Below are 18,125 nucleotides of genomic sequence, written 5' to 3'. Positions count from 1 at the left end.
ATGTAAGGTGTTTCTCATCTGATAAGAGTTTTCTGAATTCCCAAAGCTGTAGTGGAATCAAAGTTGAATGCTCTAGTCCATGGTAACCAAGGCTACAAATGTATTTTAGTTTTTGTTTTATGATGAGAGATTATATTATCTTAAAAAATAATCTTTTAGAAAAATATTAATATCACAGTGTGTGTCATAAGACTGCAGGAGCTGGTTGTTTTCCACAAAGTTGGCCGTATTTTTAGAAGCTGTAATTGAGGATGGAGTGTCACATGGTGTTGTAAGCACGTAGCATGTCCTTCTAAATCTTTTAATCTGGGCTGACTACATAGAAATTTTGTTTTCATTTAGAACATTTTTGATGGCACTTCTACAAGGTGGTGGTGTTAAGAAATACTTTGTCACAAACTTGTCACAAGTTTTCCATTAATCTGAAATCTTATGAGAGAGGCCTGGAAGGTAGCTCAAGGTTTCTTAGCTATCTTCTTACCTAAAGGAAAAGTCCCCTTTATTAGAACAGTGATGAGGCAGTCTGTATCTATGAAGCCATTATCCAGTCAGAAAGCCAGCTTTTAAAGAACTATCTGATAGCTGTCTTAGTATTAAACAGGAGTAATTTTAAAACATTATTTACAGTGTGCTGGTAAAGTCATTCATTTGAGAAAAGGTATCACATGCAATGATGCACGAAACTTGACAACAATCTGACTGTTGTGAAGTAGGAGGATACCACTAAAAACTAGCTTTTTGAAGGAGACCATGTGGTGACTGGTCTTGGCAACAGGTGTTTGTTCATCAGCTGAAACTGCTAAACATCCTTGGCATTGCCAAAAGATGATATGTGAAAAACTCAGAAAAGGTCAGATGGGATTTTGTTTGAGGTGGATAACCTTGAAATCGGAGCCACAGGACAGTCAAACAATGATTATTATTTTAGTGTCTGGATTCTGATCTGCAAATCACTGTATTGATCCATATGTAATTTTAGGGGAAAGAAGTGCATTTTGGCAGCCCTGGCTGCTAGCACAGTGCCTTATGTTCTGTGGCCATACTGGAAAATTGCCAACCTCAAAGTCCTGAATAGGCCTCAAGAATATCGTAACTGGTATTTGTCTTTAAAAAAACCCCACAAAACTGAAAAGTACAACTTGGAGGACAAACATAAAACAAAACATTATTTTAACTTATGCAAATAATTATGGTTATATTTAAAGTGTGAAATTCTCCTAATTTCTTTAGACCATGAGTATAAAGCTAATGTAAGTAGAAGTTTAGTGTCTGGAAAACTGAAACATCATGCTTGGGAGTTTTCTGCAACATTAAAACTCTGTATTTTAGTTGTTCAGGGAAGAAGAAACAAAAATAAGGGAAAAACCCAAAACATCTGTGACATTTTAATATTTAAAAGAAGTGATATGATATAGCTGTTTAATGCAGGAAATTGAATTTATTGACTCCCTCCCTGACCCAGATTTTGTTTAATATTGTGTGTGTTTCTTTATTCTGTATGTTTACACGTTGTATTTGGGCAGGTGTGAGCTTGCTCTTGTCTGTTCACTAAATGCATGTGAACTAGTTCTGCTGGTGCCTCGAGCTGCAAGGAAGCACGCAATGGCATTAGCGAAGGGCTGAGCCTGCACTAAGCTCATTGGAGTCACATGGATTTATTTAATTTAGGAATTTGGGCAGGGCAAGGTTTGCTTGTCAGTACATTTAGTATAAACAATCCCAGGCATATCCACTGTAAATAACTAGTATTGTGCTGAATTAATTAGTGCTTTGAGATCTCAGGAGTGCAGTGCAAATGAGTCATATAAATGCTTTCATATTTTTTAATGTTTCCTCTGATTTTTAGTCTTTGATACACATATTCTCCCATATTCTCTCATATTCGAGAACAAAGCACTTGTGATTCATATCACACATTGTTCAGACTTGTTGAACTCAATGCAATAAAATCCCATTTGTATCATGGTCACAATTAAAATGTCAATTTTCTGATTAGATAGTATGCAGTTATCATAGCTATATTGTTTACTAGAAATGCACTACTGAATTGTAAATACTTCTCTTCTGGAGGATATAATTTCTGTCTAAGCATTTCCCAAAAGTCAGCAAGTATTATCATGTGCTTATTTCCTGTCTCTGACTTCTATCTAGGTATTTCTGTCTACCTAAAACTCAAATAGCCTTCCACAGAGGCTTGCCCAGGACGACATGAATGTATTCAAACCTCAGTTTCATTGTAGATGATGTTGTACTTTGATGTAAAAAAAGAAAGAACCTTGAATTTTGGAAAAATCTGCTCTGAGTTTGAATTTATTTTTCAGGGATGTTGTAGTTCTTGATTTTGGTATACTGCCATTTTATAGTTTCAGACATTGTGCTCTACTGAGGATTCCTCATTGAAGTAAGAGCCAATAGAAGTCTGCAATATTGGTTAATGTTTTTGTTATTCCTCCCTCTTAATTGTTATTATATTGTAGCCAGATGATTTTTCATGCAACTTTTACTTATATTAAATTTGTAATTTGAGTAAGAGACCAGCTAAACAGGACCTGTATTAAAAGTAAGAAGTAGAAAATAGGTTTTGCTGTCTAATACTTCCAGGAGATGGATTTTGTACACTGAAAAGTTATACCTCTCCTTTGCTTACAGAAATGAATTTATTTTATGTTTTGAGGTTTAATGAATGTGATATAAATGTATACATACTGCTCAGTGTGTATATTTATATATATCTATATTTATATGTTAGCTTTGCAGTTTTTTCCACATATGGAAGAATTTTTTGAGATCATGTTTAGCTATAGAAACCTCTCCCCCTCACTTCCTGTGAATGTGTGTGTTAGAATATACAACACTTATATAGAAGTTTACATTTATCTTGTATTTCTTACTAGAAAAATTAGCTGCCACCATCATAGTCTAAAATACGTCTTAAGACCAGCTGAAAGAGCCAAAAATGCATTTCTGGGAGACAGTAACTTGATAACAAAAGTTGCATATCTGGCACTGGTTACTTAAGTGAGATAACATGTCACAGGCTTTCACTACAAAGGGGACCATAAATTTCTGCATTGCAAATCTGATTTCACGGACCGCTTCTTGTAAGAAGCATTGGGTTTCCACTTCATCTAGAGATAAAGCTTTAGAATGCATGAGTATCTGGTGAAACATCTTATTCATGTTAATGCTAGTCTGGGTGTTGTAAGTAAGTGGTCAGAAACAACCTTCCGCCTACCCCGATCATCAGTATTTATGTTTGATTTTAACCAAACTATATACAAATAGAACAAATGGTGAGATGGGTTTTATGGTCTATTTCATAACTGGATGATGCATGGTTACTTGTGACCTCTTCTGTTATGGATAGGTTTGAAAGTAGACCTCTGACATAAATCCATATTGCTGAAGCATTTTTCAAGATTTATTCAACTTTTTGAATATACAAATGAAACATAAAATAAAGACCTTCTGAAACATTACACACCAATGTCTTAAATGAATTCCCTGTTAGTCTTTCCTCCTCCCAGTTACAAGCTCAGTTCTTCAAATCATTCATGCGCAAAACTCTTCTGTAGTTGATTGTTCTGTGTATGAAGAGTTCATGAGATTACTCCTCAGCTGTGTTTGCTCCTAGATACTGAGTAGCAGATAGAAGTCTCTCTAAGTTGTGAAAGATTGTGATTTTAGGCTGAGTTCTTGATTTGAAAGAAATGTCATTACCTAGCAGTTAGATTTCTGTGCCATAAGGGGAAGCTATTATTTGTTAATGTAATTGTTTGCTGTAAGTAGGACAGTTTCACAGTTGAGAGCCAGTAGTTACATGTTTAATGACCCATTAGTAGCCAGAGATAATAAGAATAGTAGCGTAAATCAGTCATCAGAAAGTTAGTTCGAGAGATGAGCAGGTTATCACCAGATTTATTTAACCCAAGTTAAGACATTAATTCTTAGCACACTGGCACATGAAAGGGAAATGTGATGAGCCTTGTCAGGAAGGGTCTTCTGTTGTGGGAAGAGAGCCAGAAAAGCTTAACTCGTCAAGTTTTTAATGTTGCCTGTGTTGTAAAAACTTTTGCATAAAAGGAGATTAAGGTGTTGGTTTTTTTGTTTCGTTTTGTTTTGTTTTTTTTTTTTTTTTTAATAATGGATTTTATACTTGCATGCCACAAAAGTGGGGGGACATATGCATGGTACTTCAGGTTCACGGAATTATTTGCTGTCTCTTTTTTGAGTCAGATTCACTATTTTCACTTCAGGTAACCAGATTTTCTAGACCAGTGGGCATCACAGTGATGCAGAATTTTGAAGTCTTTGATTGCATCTACTTTAGGGTTTTAGTTCTTATCAAGAGTGCAGATCCAAATCACATCGCCTGATCATTCCCACTTAGTGCACTATGATTCATATCCAGGAATGGTGTTAGAGGAGTAGGCATACTGAATTGCTTTTTGATTAAATTTAACTGAAAAATTCATTCCAGGAGGTCACATAACACAGTGAAATTGCTGAAGGGAATTCAGTCTTAGAGACAGAGCAAGACTGAAGCTGAATACCCCCTTAAAACAGGTGTATTTTGCAGATGCCAAATCTCACTACCAGTTGTACTGGCTTATAGATCGGTTGCTGATGCAACACACCACTAAATATAACCTCTTGCAGCTAATTCATATTGTCCAATAATCAAGTGTATGCTGTATGCAGAATGGTTACAAATAGGTATATAATTTCTGGCATCTGATTATTAAAATCATTAAAACAGAAGACATCTTTATAGAAGCTTTCTCCATCTGTGTGTAGTGTTTCCAAGCGCTGTTCTTCAAGTTCCTCATCTTGCTAGTTTGAGGCCACTTTTGAGGTTTTATTAGCATGTTTCGTGGCAATTGGATCAGAAGAGTAAATCATATTTAGTAAAACCAGGTATTTCTTTTTAAGATGTTAAGTGAATATGATAAGTAGCAGCACAGAAAAAAAGAAAGAACTAGCAAAAGGTCAAGATAAAATTGATGAATTAATAATCTATAAATAGCATGTCTACAAAGGTTTTCATAGTACTTGAGATTATACCACTGTACTGTACTTAAATATGTGTTCAAATTACAGACTAAGATATCAGTCCTAAAATTACAAGACATTCAATATCTTAAATATTTTGCTTTTATAATAATTAAGACTGTGCACTAATTTATCAATTCAAATAGTATTTCCTGAATGTTGTTTTATTTATTTTTTTGTTTTATTTTTCTCCCACCTTTTTGCCTGTCTATAATTGAGATTCTACTCTGCATCTTTTGTCATTGAACTGCTGCTCTTGGCCCTATAAACCAATGAAAGATCCAAGTTTAAAAAGAAGTTAATGTACACAAACATTAATCAAATATTGCTTGATTATAGTTTACTGTTTGAAAGAGCCATAGATTAATGATTCTGTAGGATACACACTGATATGAAAGACTAAGCATTCTTCTGGAAGCCCCTGATCCAATATTAATGAATGATAAGACATAACTGCAGGTTTTTTTTCACTTCGCAGTATGTCAAGAATGCAAAAAATAGGTGATGAACATCATTTGTCTTAGAACAGTGAAGAATTCTGTATTCTTTTATGTTGTCTATTTGTTTTGAGGTACCAAATCTTTGCTTCTTGGTAGAATAGTTTATGCAGAAAACCAATGAAAACTGCAGTCTTGATTCTTATATGCTTTTTATCCAGGCCTTTTTGGTAGTTGCTCCTATCCATACAGAAAAACCTGTGAAGCCTATAACACTGAGTTAGTATTTACACCATTAAATATCCACATGCTCGCTTCCACCGTGATCTGTAAAGCCCTTTTTGATATCATCGATTCGAGATGCAGTCTCCTGTCTTCTAAATTTGCCCTCTACGTTTTCAAGTGATGACACTGTATACATTCTTTCAGTCATACATATATATATATGCGGGTGATAACATTTATTCACCTAATCCCGAATACATTCACTTTTCCAAGCAGTCTTTGTATCTGCAGGTCCCCTTCCTTCTCCAGCAACATTCATTCTATATAGAGCTAATTTTGCTGATGCTGTGTCTTGTGGCATGTAATCAAATGCCTTACAGAAATTTCAGCATATTATTTCAAAGCACTTGCCTTATCAAAAAGAGTCGCTGTGTAATTGAAAAAGATAGAAAGTTATTTTGACAGGACCAGCACTCAATAAAGCGATGTTGATTGACGTTAACTGACCTCCAGCTTTTAATTTATTGCTTATTGCGTATCAGGATCAGTGTCAAACTACATAGTCTGTAATTTTCCATAATACTCTTTAAAAATATTTGATTTTTCAACTCTTCTAGAATTCTGCCAAAAAGAGATCACACAAATAATTGAAGTAAAAATGAACGTCTGCCTGTTTGAAGAATTACAATACACTAAACAGCAAAACAGCTGTATGTAGTTAGGAGGAGTCATTTGGAAATGTACCGAGTTGCTCATTCTGTTGTTTTTTTGCTGTTTTTAAAGATATCACCGAAGATTAACCTAATGTGTTCTGTTAGTGAAACAGGATCAAACTACTAAGTTGAAAAGAAATCCTTCAGTCTTTCTTCAACCTTTACTCTGGCAAAACTTGTCAACTTTCAAGTCAATTCAATTAGTGTTAGTGGACCTGAATAAAAGTAACTCCTGTAGAATTCAGGGGGAAGGACTAATGTTTGCAGTGAGGCGAATCCAGCTCATTGGAAGTTTTACAGAGTCTGTGCCTTTACTTCATAAATAAATAAGAATATTTGGGCCTTACTGTGTCTTTGCCTTGTGGTGTAGTTGTGCAGACCTTCTAACTAATATGTGTTCCAAGTTAACTGTAAAAAACTTACCCACACTTCTTCTGTGTTAAATGATAGCTAAGTTTATAGTGGACTGTCAGATTTCTTTATTTACTTCAGCAGCATGCAAGACATCTATCTTAACATCTGGATTTTAATAACAATTGACATCTGGGAGTTCTTTTTTATTCCAAGAATGGACCACGAACAGTAGTGATACTGGTAGTGTAAATTTTCAGGCTAAAATTCCTGTCCATTTCAATAATAATTAATTGCCATTAATTTTATTTAGTTTTTAGATTTAATTACATGCCAGCAACATGTAACACCACCTAACTTCTGAAGTTTTGAAACTATACAATGTATTTTTTTAATGTTTCTGCAATATTAATGAGTTAATTTAAAATGATAAGAATTAATTTGATTTAGAAATGCTGAGTTAAATGAAAGGTACTGTATTGTGTGCCTCTATGTTCTAGAAGCTGAGTAGCGTATCAGAATTCATCACCGGAGGACTATATATAGACATAGGTATGCACATACACACCTGTGTGTGCATAGGTTAAGAATCATTATTAAAAATGTAATCATCAGTAAACATATCTATGGAAGAACATTTCAGTCACATGGTTTAGTTCATGTTTTTTATTTTGTTCTTTTAAGTGCAAGTTTATAATAAATGTAAAGACAGACCTCCTGCTTTCAGCATATTTACAGTAAAATAATCCCTTTTAAAAATAAATTCATGAAATTGTTACAATTTTTTGTATTTGCCATTAATGTTATCTGTCATTAAAACTCTAAATAAACAAGAAATCCTAATGGTTGAAGAATGGAAAAAAGGAGAGAAACAGTCTAAAAGTATTCAACAATGTGCGGTGGTTAGTGTTTGCTCAAAAGATAGATTTAATTGATAGCATATTAGAAAAATATACTTTGCTAATGATAGATCTTTTGATTCTTCAGCAGTTTTGTGAATTTTAACCTAACAAAATGTAACACGATTTGGTTATAGTCATTACTTTGCTTACTTATAAATTTTGATCTATTTCTGCTGTCATTGTTGGTTTGAATTGCGTACAATTAAAAAATAGATAATCTTTTAATATTTAATCTTATAATCTACTTCCTACACACTGTTTTAACTAGGTGGGAAAATGTTTACGTCACTGTTCTTGTTTTTTGGTTGCTATAGATGCAGATTCTTGTATGAGTAACACAAACTTGTCCAGTTGTTTTTGCTGGCTTACATTTAAAAAGAAAAAAAAGTTTTTGACAGCCAAGAGACTCATATTTTATATACATGAAAGTAACTAACCTTTTCTTCTTTCATTCCAATGCTAACATCTTCTCTGTGCATCTCCTAATGTCTGGCACACAGGATGACGAGGAGGGTATATGGGCATAGCCGTTCCTATAAACCAAAGTTCCAGTTTTGTTTTGAGGGGTGAGAAACTCTCTTTTCTATGTCTTTCAAGTTGCAGTCTAATTTTTATTGTTTTATTTTAAACTGCATGGAGCTGTGTGTTTCTTGACAAATGCATTTGTGAACCCTGTAAAAAATATTTTCTTATCGGCAATGAACAATGAAACTATGTCTAATGGTTTACTGTTTTTCATTTCCTATTGTGTCTAAAGGTGTAGGTAGGTACAAAACTTTAAAAGGAGTGTATTTGTATCTGTATCTGTCCAAACAATTTCCTGTTTTCAGCAGAGAATAATTTATTTAAATTAGTGTTATCTGCTATATCATCTCAAAAATCCCTGTAAGAAAACAAATATTTTTGCATAATGAGTATGAAAGCTTGAAACGTAACAAAGTTTGCCTGAGATTAAACATACAATTTTACTGGAATAGAATTTATAATACGCTGGGAAAAAATGAGACTACCTATCAAGCTAAAATGTTTTAGTGAAATTTTAAAATAAGCAGCAGGTGCTTAATAAGGAAAGTATAATTTGTCTATGCAATAAATGCTCTTTGCCTGAAATAATCTGATGGACCAACATCCATACAGTAATTTGGTTATGGCAGTTCATTTTGTGTAAATTTCTTTCGATTATGAGTAAAGACTATATTGTCACTGTGTGTTATTGACCAATGCATATCCACTTTTTTTGTACTGTTCTGTGAAACTGTGGGTAATTTGTAACTCATGATCACTATGGTCTCAACATTGCTGACACCATCAGGCCTGGTGGTTCACTTGCAGAAAATGTGACTCATGTTGCTACTTCTTACTGGACCAATTCTATCTGCTACAGTGGGACTGTTCAGAGGAGTAAAATCTACTCACATAAGTAAGGACTGATGTATTATTAAAGCTGCTAAACTTTAATCTATATTGCTTTGGCCCTTGTCAGCCCAAGTTGAAGACTGTAAATTGTTTTGTTTCCAGTAGCGTTATAAGCCATGTTACAAGTCAGCCATTCTATTTGACAGGAATAAAATTTCCAAAGTAATTTTTGTTATATACTTGCTTCTCAGAACAGTTGTAAGATGCAAAAGTAGTGAAAAATTTGTATTTTGTTAAAAAAAAAAAATTTAAAAGCTTTCTATCACAGAGAATTTTGAGATTCAACAATGGACACTGTGATACCATTAACATTGAAAAGAAAGCTACCTTGATTTATCAGAGCATAGTTACAATTCTTTTTTGGTTTTATTCTTTCTGATTCAATTTTAAATATCATGCTTGCACAGGCTGTATCTATAGGTAATCTCTGTGTTTATGGACACACATGTTGTGTGTGGTAACAGTGGGAAAGGATATGATTCATACTCTCAATTTTTTTTAGTTACACTTTCTTCTTTCCTGAAAATAAGCAGCCTCAAAAGAGTCTGGAGTTTTTCTTTTTTACATAAAAATGTAAAAAAAGGTTTATGGATTTCTTAGTCTTGTGTTTTAAGCAATTAGCAAGTTCTATTAACTGCAGCTGCATGATATTTTAATAGCTGTTATGATGTTATTTAAAAGTAATGTAATTTTCAGCTGCTTGTCAGTATCATTCTTCTGTTTTGGGCGTGGAGAGCAGATCTTTGTTTATTTTCCAGGCCCATATACATTTCCAATTTAAAAACAGACACTCCTCTCTGACTCTTTTGTTCAAATGCCAACATAATTTATCTGGTATCATTATATACCAGACCCTTGACAAATAACTAGTTTGCTGTTTCTTTTCAAGTGGGGGGAACACTGCAAAGGAAGCGTAACAAATAGCTAGTAGCATGAACAGCCTGTCCTTCAGACTGAACTCGTGAGTAGACCTGTCCTTGTAGGTGGAATAGAGTCTAGTGGAATGGCTATTGTAAGGTGAAAAATTCATGTACTACCTAGACCTCCTTCCCTAGGGGAGAAAATAATTTAAGTCTCAGACCTATCAATCTTTTTGAAAATACATGTGATACTAAATTTCCTGATATTTACTCTTCAGAGCTGTGAGTATGTCTTACAAAAGATATACTTTGAAAAAATTAAGGATAGTCTTTTTCGTTTTGGACAGACTTGAGAGCTGATGGCTTGATGTGGCGGTGTGAACACAGGAGTTTGCCGTCTCCACTCATCTAGCTCAGCAGTAGTGCTTGCTCAGGAAGAACTGAGCTACTTAGCTGTTGTATTAAACTGGAGGAAAACCGGATTTGGTTCTCAGAAGTGTTCTTGAGGAGTAAAAGTTCTAACATAACTACTTTCCAGGTCTTTATTTCTACTTTCTTACACTTGAGCAGAGCAGCAGCTAAAAATGACCTGATTGTCAGATAACTCTATGGTACTTCCTGCCACGTAGACTAAAGCCCTGGGTCTGTTAAGGAAATGAAAATTTTGGATAATTGGATTATTTCCTTTTTCTACTTACAGTCAATGCTAACAGCCAAAAGACCGATACCACTGAATCTTGCAGATGCTGTCTTTGTAAAATGATCATTTTTACATTTGTTTGCTTTACAAAAAGTCTGGGCATCGTAATTAATTCTGTTATTATAACTTACTGTCTGATATTCCTTTTAGAATCCACTTTATGATGCTACAGCTATGGATTGAAAGGAATAGTGTCTGTCATGTAGTTTTGGAACATTTTAATAATTTCTATTGTTATTTAAATAAGACGCACAATTTGTCTTGGGTGCATATGTTTCAAGGCTAGGTCAATTTAATAGCTCAAATTGTTAGTAATCAGGATGAAATAAATTGTCTTGAATATTTCATTACCATTTAAAAGTGGCATTGTTAACATGCATAGAATATCCAAGTGATTACAATAAATCCATTTCTGTGCAAAATTTTGAAGCTCTAGGCATAAACTCTTCACGACAGAGCACTCTGTCCTGTGTTTTTGACAGTGCACATGAGAGTCTGGATGCTCTTCTCAACAAGGCAAGGTGATAAAACTCCCTGAGCAATTGTTCACCCCCAGGAGTGACAGGTGCACACTCTGGTTATCTTCATCACACCATGGCTGCAGAATTAGGCAAGATGGGTTGACTCTTTTTGCATGACAGTAGTAGAGTGGATGAGTGGTCAAACTGATGAACTTTCATCAGCCTGTTGAAATAGAACTGGAGACTAGACAAATGGAATGGGAATGAGATGGAGATTTCATCTATATGTAGGAAGATGCTGATTTCATTCTTCATAATGTGAGGACTCTTGAAACAGCCCTTAATTCATGGGATTAGACATGTTTTAACCATTCTTCCTCTCTTACTTTCTCTTGATTTTCATAACAAGTAGTGTGGCTGAGGGAAATCAAATCTCTTAGCCAGCTGAGCGTATATTAAAACATAGACTTAATACAATTAAGTTGGAATATATCTTCTTTAGAAAAGCTTTGTTGTTGTTTTTTTTGTTTGTTTGTTTGTTTTTTATTTTATTTTTTAATTACTTCAGACTTCTATCAAAAGCTAATTGTGAACATGAGAAAACCAAGAGACATGTTGGCAAGGAAAATTCAATTGTAGCAACTACTTTAAAAGTATTTGATCTGCAAGAATGTGGATTTCTAGAAAAATATATTTCACCTTACTTTTTTATAGTTTGTAAGCTTGCCATAGTTTGTAGTTGTAGAGTTTGAATTATATAAACTATGGATGCAACAGTTCCATCGCAAAACACATTTTGTTTACAAACCAAAATGTGTTAATATGCTTTTAGAGTCTCAAAGACACATTTGTTTTGATTTAAAAAACTTGTTCACAAAGTGTACAATGATTTTGAAAAATGGCTATCAAGACAGTAAGAGAACCTTAATTTTTGTTACAGTAGTGTAGATGAAACAATATACTTTTGAATTGGAGTTGATTTCTCTTTAAGAAGATTTTTTTTTTTCTACAAAACAAAAATCCCCTGAGATACTTCAGAAAATTTTAACTTCTGAACTTATTTTGTTTGAAGTCTAATTTTCTCCTGACTATGTAGTCTTACTAACATTGTTTTAGGTACCATGTAGATAGTCTCATGCAATCAACAGTTTTGCTGAGGCCAGGAGGTAGAACTCTGCCTAAGTAAGGATAGTGCAGGCTGATCCTCTAATTCATAAAATCATAGAGCTGTTTTGGTTGGAAAAGACCTCTAAGATCATCTAGTCCAACTGTTAACCTCACACTGCCAAGTCCACAATTATGTTTTAAAAGTAATAAATTAAAGATCAATTAAGTCCTTTTAAACTTTACCGCCTCACTGCTCAAATACTAGATGAGTGACATGAAATGATGGTGGAAATGTAGAGTGCCAGGACAAGAACGTGTTCTAAGTTTATAGAGAGCTGGTTGCTTATTAAGGAGCAGATGAGGTGTTCAGGGAAAGCTCACCGGCGAGCAAATTCGGTGGCACGTGCAGCTGCACTGATTGGGGCTTGTTAGAAACAGGATCTCTTCCCCTCTCCTCACCCTTACAAGGGAAAAAAAAAATAAATCAGGAGGCGATGATAAATTTTAAGAATTAAGCCTATATAGCAGTCTATCATGAGTAACTGAAGCTGTGTGACTCTCAGAAAATATGATTTGTGACACAACTGAGGTGTGCAGGTAGAACAAAAGTGCTTTTTTTTCCCCTTTCCAGTTCTTCCCAATGAAGTGCAGCAGATATTGGAAAAATAGTTAGGACTTTGCCACAAGTTGTCAACGTGTGTCTGTAATAGAAATCAACACAAAACCTGTTTGTACAGTATTTTTTTTGTACAGTACTGTAGACTTTATTCTTTGTCACATGTGAAGTAAATCAGATGTTTTAAAAGATGTTTAGGAGCATTTGGACAAGTTTATTGTCTGTTATTTCCTTAGCACGGGACTACCTTCACACCTGAAACAATGAGGGACTGAAGTGTGTGCCTGTCAGCAAATGATGTCTAATGTTGTGAAACTAGAATCACAAAGCTAGTTTGCTAAATTTGAATTTAGGAGCAGAACATAGAGTCTGCAATTTTAAAATTTTACCTTGGAAGACACTGTTGAGGCATTCTTCAGGAGTCATCAGTGTCGTTCAGTAAAAAACCCTTCAAAGCAGAAATTGTCTGCAGAATGAATGAGAGAGTAAAGCCTCTTCATTATTGCTTAGGCAAATATTCACTGTTCACTTCTGACTATTGCATGTATTTTGTATGTTTTCAGGGAGGAGAAGGAAAAAGCTGTTTTAAAACAAATGTGGTGCCTGGCTTTTCCTTTGTGGAGATGTGTTGAACAGTTCTCTTTCAAGATGTCCTTACTAATAACAGTATAAAGCATAACAAAATTTGGTCATGTTACTATATAAGGACATGTTTAAAGACATGAAATATTAGCTATTGTTCTGCTTTTTTTGTTTTCATTATTTCAAGTTGAGTTTTTTGTAAATAATTTCTTTTTCTTTATGTGTTTGGATATTCTGTTTAGCCTGTTTTGGAAAAAATGTTAATTGTGAAATGAGTCTCAGTAGCATGCAAAGCAATGGAAAAATAACAAGCATGACTGTTTGCAGTGTTCATTTTCATTTTCTCATCGCGTGTATGAATACTAGCTCTCTGCATAATTAGCTAAATGGGTGTTGCTACACTGACTGGAGCCCAAGGGCATTTTGGATTTGTGAATTTTTAGACGTGATTGTTGTCTTACTGCAACTTGTTTTTTACTAAACAAAAGGAGGAACCTCCCTAGGAATGTTTGTTTGGCAAACTATAGACAGATTTGTGACTAGTCTTCATTCCTGTTAAAATAGTTGTATTCAAAATGGAAGACATTTATAGTTTTTATTTTAATTGGGAAACTTTATGCTAGTTGAAAAGTTACCTTCCTTTTTTTCTTGAAGATGTCTTTACTACTGCTAGTATTTTCAGGAATTATTTGCCCACTGTCGAAGACAGAGGGTTTTCATTAAAAGTACATAAGAATTTATTTAGCTCTATGGATTTGGCTGTTTTTTATTCATTATACACTAGAAATATATTAATCACTTGACACACCTGAAACTTCTGTGTTTCCTACGGAATGGAAGATCACTAAAAAAATTCAGCATTGTTATTTTGAAAAAAAATTCTTCATTTTCTGTTACAACACTCCTACGGCCAAATACATTAGAGTTAAGGCCAGAAGTTGAAATCATGGGCCCATTGAAGTAAATGAGAGTCTTGTTATTTATTTCATTACTGTTAATTTTTCACTCAGAGCAGTTTCTGTCTTTTGATTTGCTCCTAGTGTTAGTAGAAAAACATCTGTGCATATGCATAGATGTATTCTCAAAGAGATTTGTACAAACTAGGTATCTTTTACTTTACTCTGACAGGCATTTATCTTATCTTATCCTTGGTATTTATGAGACAGCAAATCACCTTCATGTCTAGCTATAGAACTTACATAAATTCAATAGTTTTTTGTCTGTCGCTTGTATTTTAACAGTGTGAGTCAGACCATTCTGCCTGAACTTTGGCCTCAGCTTCTTCACTGCAGGTGCAATAGGTGTGCAAACAATCTAAAAAATATAGCTGATGAACTGAACTTCAAAGCTTTTGATGTAGTCAACCTGAAGACAACAATCACACGGCCTACAATCATCACTCCTGCTCTTTTATAATCTTCCAGAGTAAAAATATGCACTAGACAATTTTAATGCTGTAGAAAGTGAGAAAAGGCAGTAAGCTTTTTCACAGCTAAACTTAGTTTTGAAATCTTAGAGTTGCTGTAAACAGGAGTAGATAATCACTGACTTGATACCAAATGAAGTAATCAAATAATCTAAGTATAGTTTAATATCTGAAGCTAAGTTGACATCTTGGAAGAAGTAGCAAAAATCTGCTTTGAAGAGATGAATTCAATGGTGATTTGTGTTTTGTTGGATCATACTTCTGTACATATTCATTTGAACATGTGAAATTCCTATTATTTATCTTGAAAACAGTTTCAAGCAGTTGTTTGTTAATCTTAGCGTATGTGAATATGAGACTTGGCAGTACAGCATTCCTCTTGGAAGGCCTTGGTTTGTTTGCAAGCAGAAGTACCACCTAACTCAAAGACCTAACCAAAAGTCATAGGACCTAAACTTTTGAATGTAAGATTTTATGATTAAATACTAACATACAAAAAGCCCAGTCAATTTTGAAGATACATGAGGTTTATATAACTGGCTCTGGGAAGTCTATGAAAAGTAAAGGAGAAAATGTTCAGCAGAGTGTAGAAAATAGCACCTCCCTGTGCTGACCTACTTAACATTAATGAAATACCGTTGTCATCATATATGACTCTTGATTTCCTCAAGGAAAAACTTTGATAGATGATGACTGCTATCACAGATATCCAGTCCTACCAGCCACAAAGCCTGGAGCCAGTTTTGAGAAACATCCCTGTCTCTTATGGTTCATGTTATTCTGGCAGTGGTTTCTAATGCAGATTTTCAGATCACACACATGCAGTAATTGAAGCACTTCATTGGGGTGTGGTGTCTAGAGTTCAGACTGAGCTGAGTGAATTGTAGATGCAAAGAAACAAACAAAAAAAGGCATTTGGCTGGTTCAGCAGGTGTGTACTGCTTGCATAGCCATTTTCTTTTTCTGCCAAAGAAAAGGCTTTGGGCAGGATGAAAATTTATAAATAATTCTATAGCAGAGAGTACAATACAGAAATCTAGGAAAGATAATTATCCATGTGATTTAGTTAAATTCAGTATTAAGCATCTTGGGAATGTTACTTTGACAACATTAAGCTATTTATATAATTTTGCTCAGTAGCAAATACACATGTAATGGATTGGAAATCTTAAGGAATTCCTGTAAATGTTCCTCATTTTGCTATACTGTCCCACCCTGATTAGGCATCCCTTTTGGCATCAGTATTCTAGTTTGTTCAAAAGTATCTGTTGTGCTAATTGCCCATTTCAACAGAGTACTAGGCAAAGACCAAGTTTAGTTGTTATGATGGAATATCCCTGCATATCACAAATGGCAGAGCCTTGCTGCTTTATTTTGCTTCAGTTTTGATCTTTATAAACACTTCAACACTGAAAATGTTTACAGGTCTGTTTTCCAGAATAGCAGTCATGATTTCACTGGTTCCCTACCAGAGGCTTTCAGATCATCTGGCTGGCCAGATCATGGGCTCTTCTTCAGCCTGGCTCTCTGAGTTCTATCAAACTAGCTGAATGATTCATATACTAGTTTCATTTTGAACCAGACCTTTTTGACTAAAATAAGCAAGCTACTCATTTGAATAGCATTACTAGAAGATTTGAAGAAGTAACAGTCTTAGAAGGAAGAGGGACAAGCGGCTGGGATCTCTTTCAACAGCATATCTGAATGAAGATGAGGATATCTGTCCTCAGCCTTAGGCCATGGACAGCTGTGCCAGTTTGTGATTTTATTACCACCCACCCTTATGTGCTTATTACTATTTTTCTGCTAGAGATTGTTACCCTCCCGCATCTCTCAACAGAAAAAATCACACCCATCAATCCCACATCAACTTCAAGGAAACCGAGCCAGATCAGCTTAAGTAGTGATGAATACCCATTCATCAGGCAGGCCTGTTTATCATTGCCTGGTGCAGATTAGAGAGCACTCTGGCATTTCTGATTTTCTGTTGGAAACTATGTGGTAACATCCAGCTGATGTTGGTGAAGAGCACATAGTGATGGTAACATACTCAAGTTGAAAAGCTCAGCCTGGAAGTCTGTAAGTTAAAACCAAAAAAATCCTTAATGAAATCACTTTATCTTCAAAGGCTCTTGCACCAATTTAGGTAATCAGGTTATTAAAATAATTTAAATTAAACCAGTGCACTTTTCTTGTTTAACTAATCAGAATCAGAACCTCTTTGTTCATTTTGCAGATAGACATATTTTTACCAGATGCAAACATTGAGATCAGTAGTAAATGGTATTTTCCATTTTATATTAGAGCAATAATTTTGGATAGTAAATGTGTGTTAAATTCTAGGAAAACTGGTTCTTAAAAAAAGAGACAACCAAAATTACCTTGGATAGATCATGTAATAAGTCTTTGCTGAGCCAGTTATATTAATAATATTATTAATTTTGTCACACATAGTTCTAGGACCTTGAAATGCATTAGATGGTAAAGCTCAAAGCTGAAAGCTTTGCTCTTTATAGCAGATCTTAACATCTATCTCTAAGTGTTTATAAATTACTGCTGTTACCTAATGTGGGTGAGGCCTAAATCTTTATTTGTTGGAGCCATCAAAGGACAGTACAGTCACATTCTTTGTGTAGTGTTTTACATCTGTTGACCTGGCTCCTGTATGTGAGCTTTTCATGAGGATTCATTTTAGTTCTAAGAATGTGGGTATGGTCAAATGTAAACAATGAGGCAAGTTTTTAATGATCTAGAAATTCTGTTGGCTAGAATGATTTTGATTATGACAGTTGGAGGCTTTGGGTCTGACTTACCTTGGTTCTATACCACTATAGGAATTCATACCCACGTAAGTAATAACAAACCCTAACATCTTGATTGAATGTTCAAGCCTTATGGGTGATAAACACGCTGAGATTTCCCTTAATTTTTTTAATGCAATTGACTATTATATCCTACCTGCATTAATTGGCGGGATGGGGGAGGAAGGATGAAGGTGAAAAGCCTTACTCCTTTTGCAAATTGCAATAGTTCATGATCCAATGTTGCACTTGCCTCCAGTGTCATGCTACTAAAAGAACTTTTTACCAACTCTCTAAATTGTTTTCTCTGCCTAACTCTGTGCTCTAGTTATGATTTAAATCTGTGCTTAGATTTAATGAAAAGTTATTATCCATCCTATTTAATTTATACTCACTCATACTCTGTCTGAAGCTGATAAAGTTGTTGAGAAATGTACATAGGTCTTGCAGCACTCATTTGTAAACTATTTACAAAT

At 34.6% G+C, this 18,125-nt stretch overlaps 1 protein-coding gene across 14 annotated transcripts in view; it reads left to right on the top strand.

Moving 5' to 3' along the window:
- The window catches only part of ERC2 (ELKS/RAB6-interacting/CAST family member 2), a 433,731-nt gene that overhangs the window by 317,508 nt on the left and 98,098 nt on the right, over nt 1–18,125 (top strand). For 2 of the 14 annotated variants that reach the window (XR_011740733.1, XM_071813173.1), the window contains exon 19: nt 8,181–8,246. The exons of the other annotated variants lie outside the window; for them this stretch is intronic. Coding sequence is in view for 1 of the 2 variants with exons in the window: in XM_071813173.1 (XP_071669274.1) it covers nt 8,181–8,207 (27 nt within the window). In the remaining variant the exon portion in view is untranslated. The remainder of the gene's footprint in view (nt 1–8,180; nt 8,247–18,125) is intronic. 14 annotated transcript variants of the gene reach the window in all.

This window comes from Patagioenas fasciata, chromosome 10 (assembly GCF_037038585.1).
Source record: "Patagioenas fasciata isolate bPatFas1 chromosome 10, bPatFas1.hap1, whole genome shotgun sequence".
Lineage (NCBI taxonomy): Eukaryota > Metazoa > Chordata > Aves > Columbiformes > Columbidae > Patagioenas > Patagioenas fasciata.
Note: the sequence above shows the minus strand (reverse complement) of the source record. Positions and strands in the feature narration are given on the sequence as shown.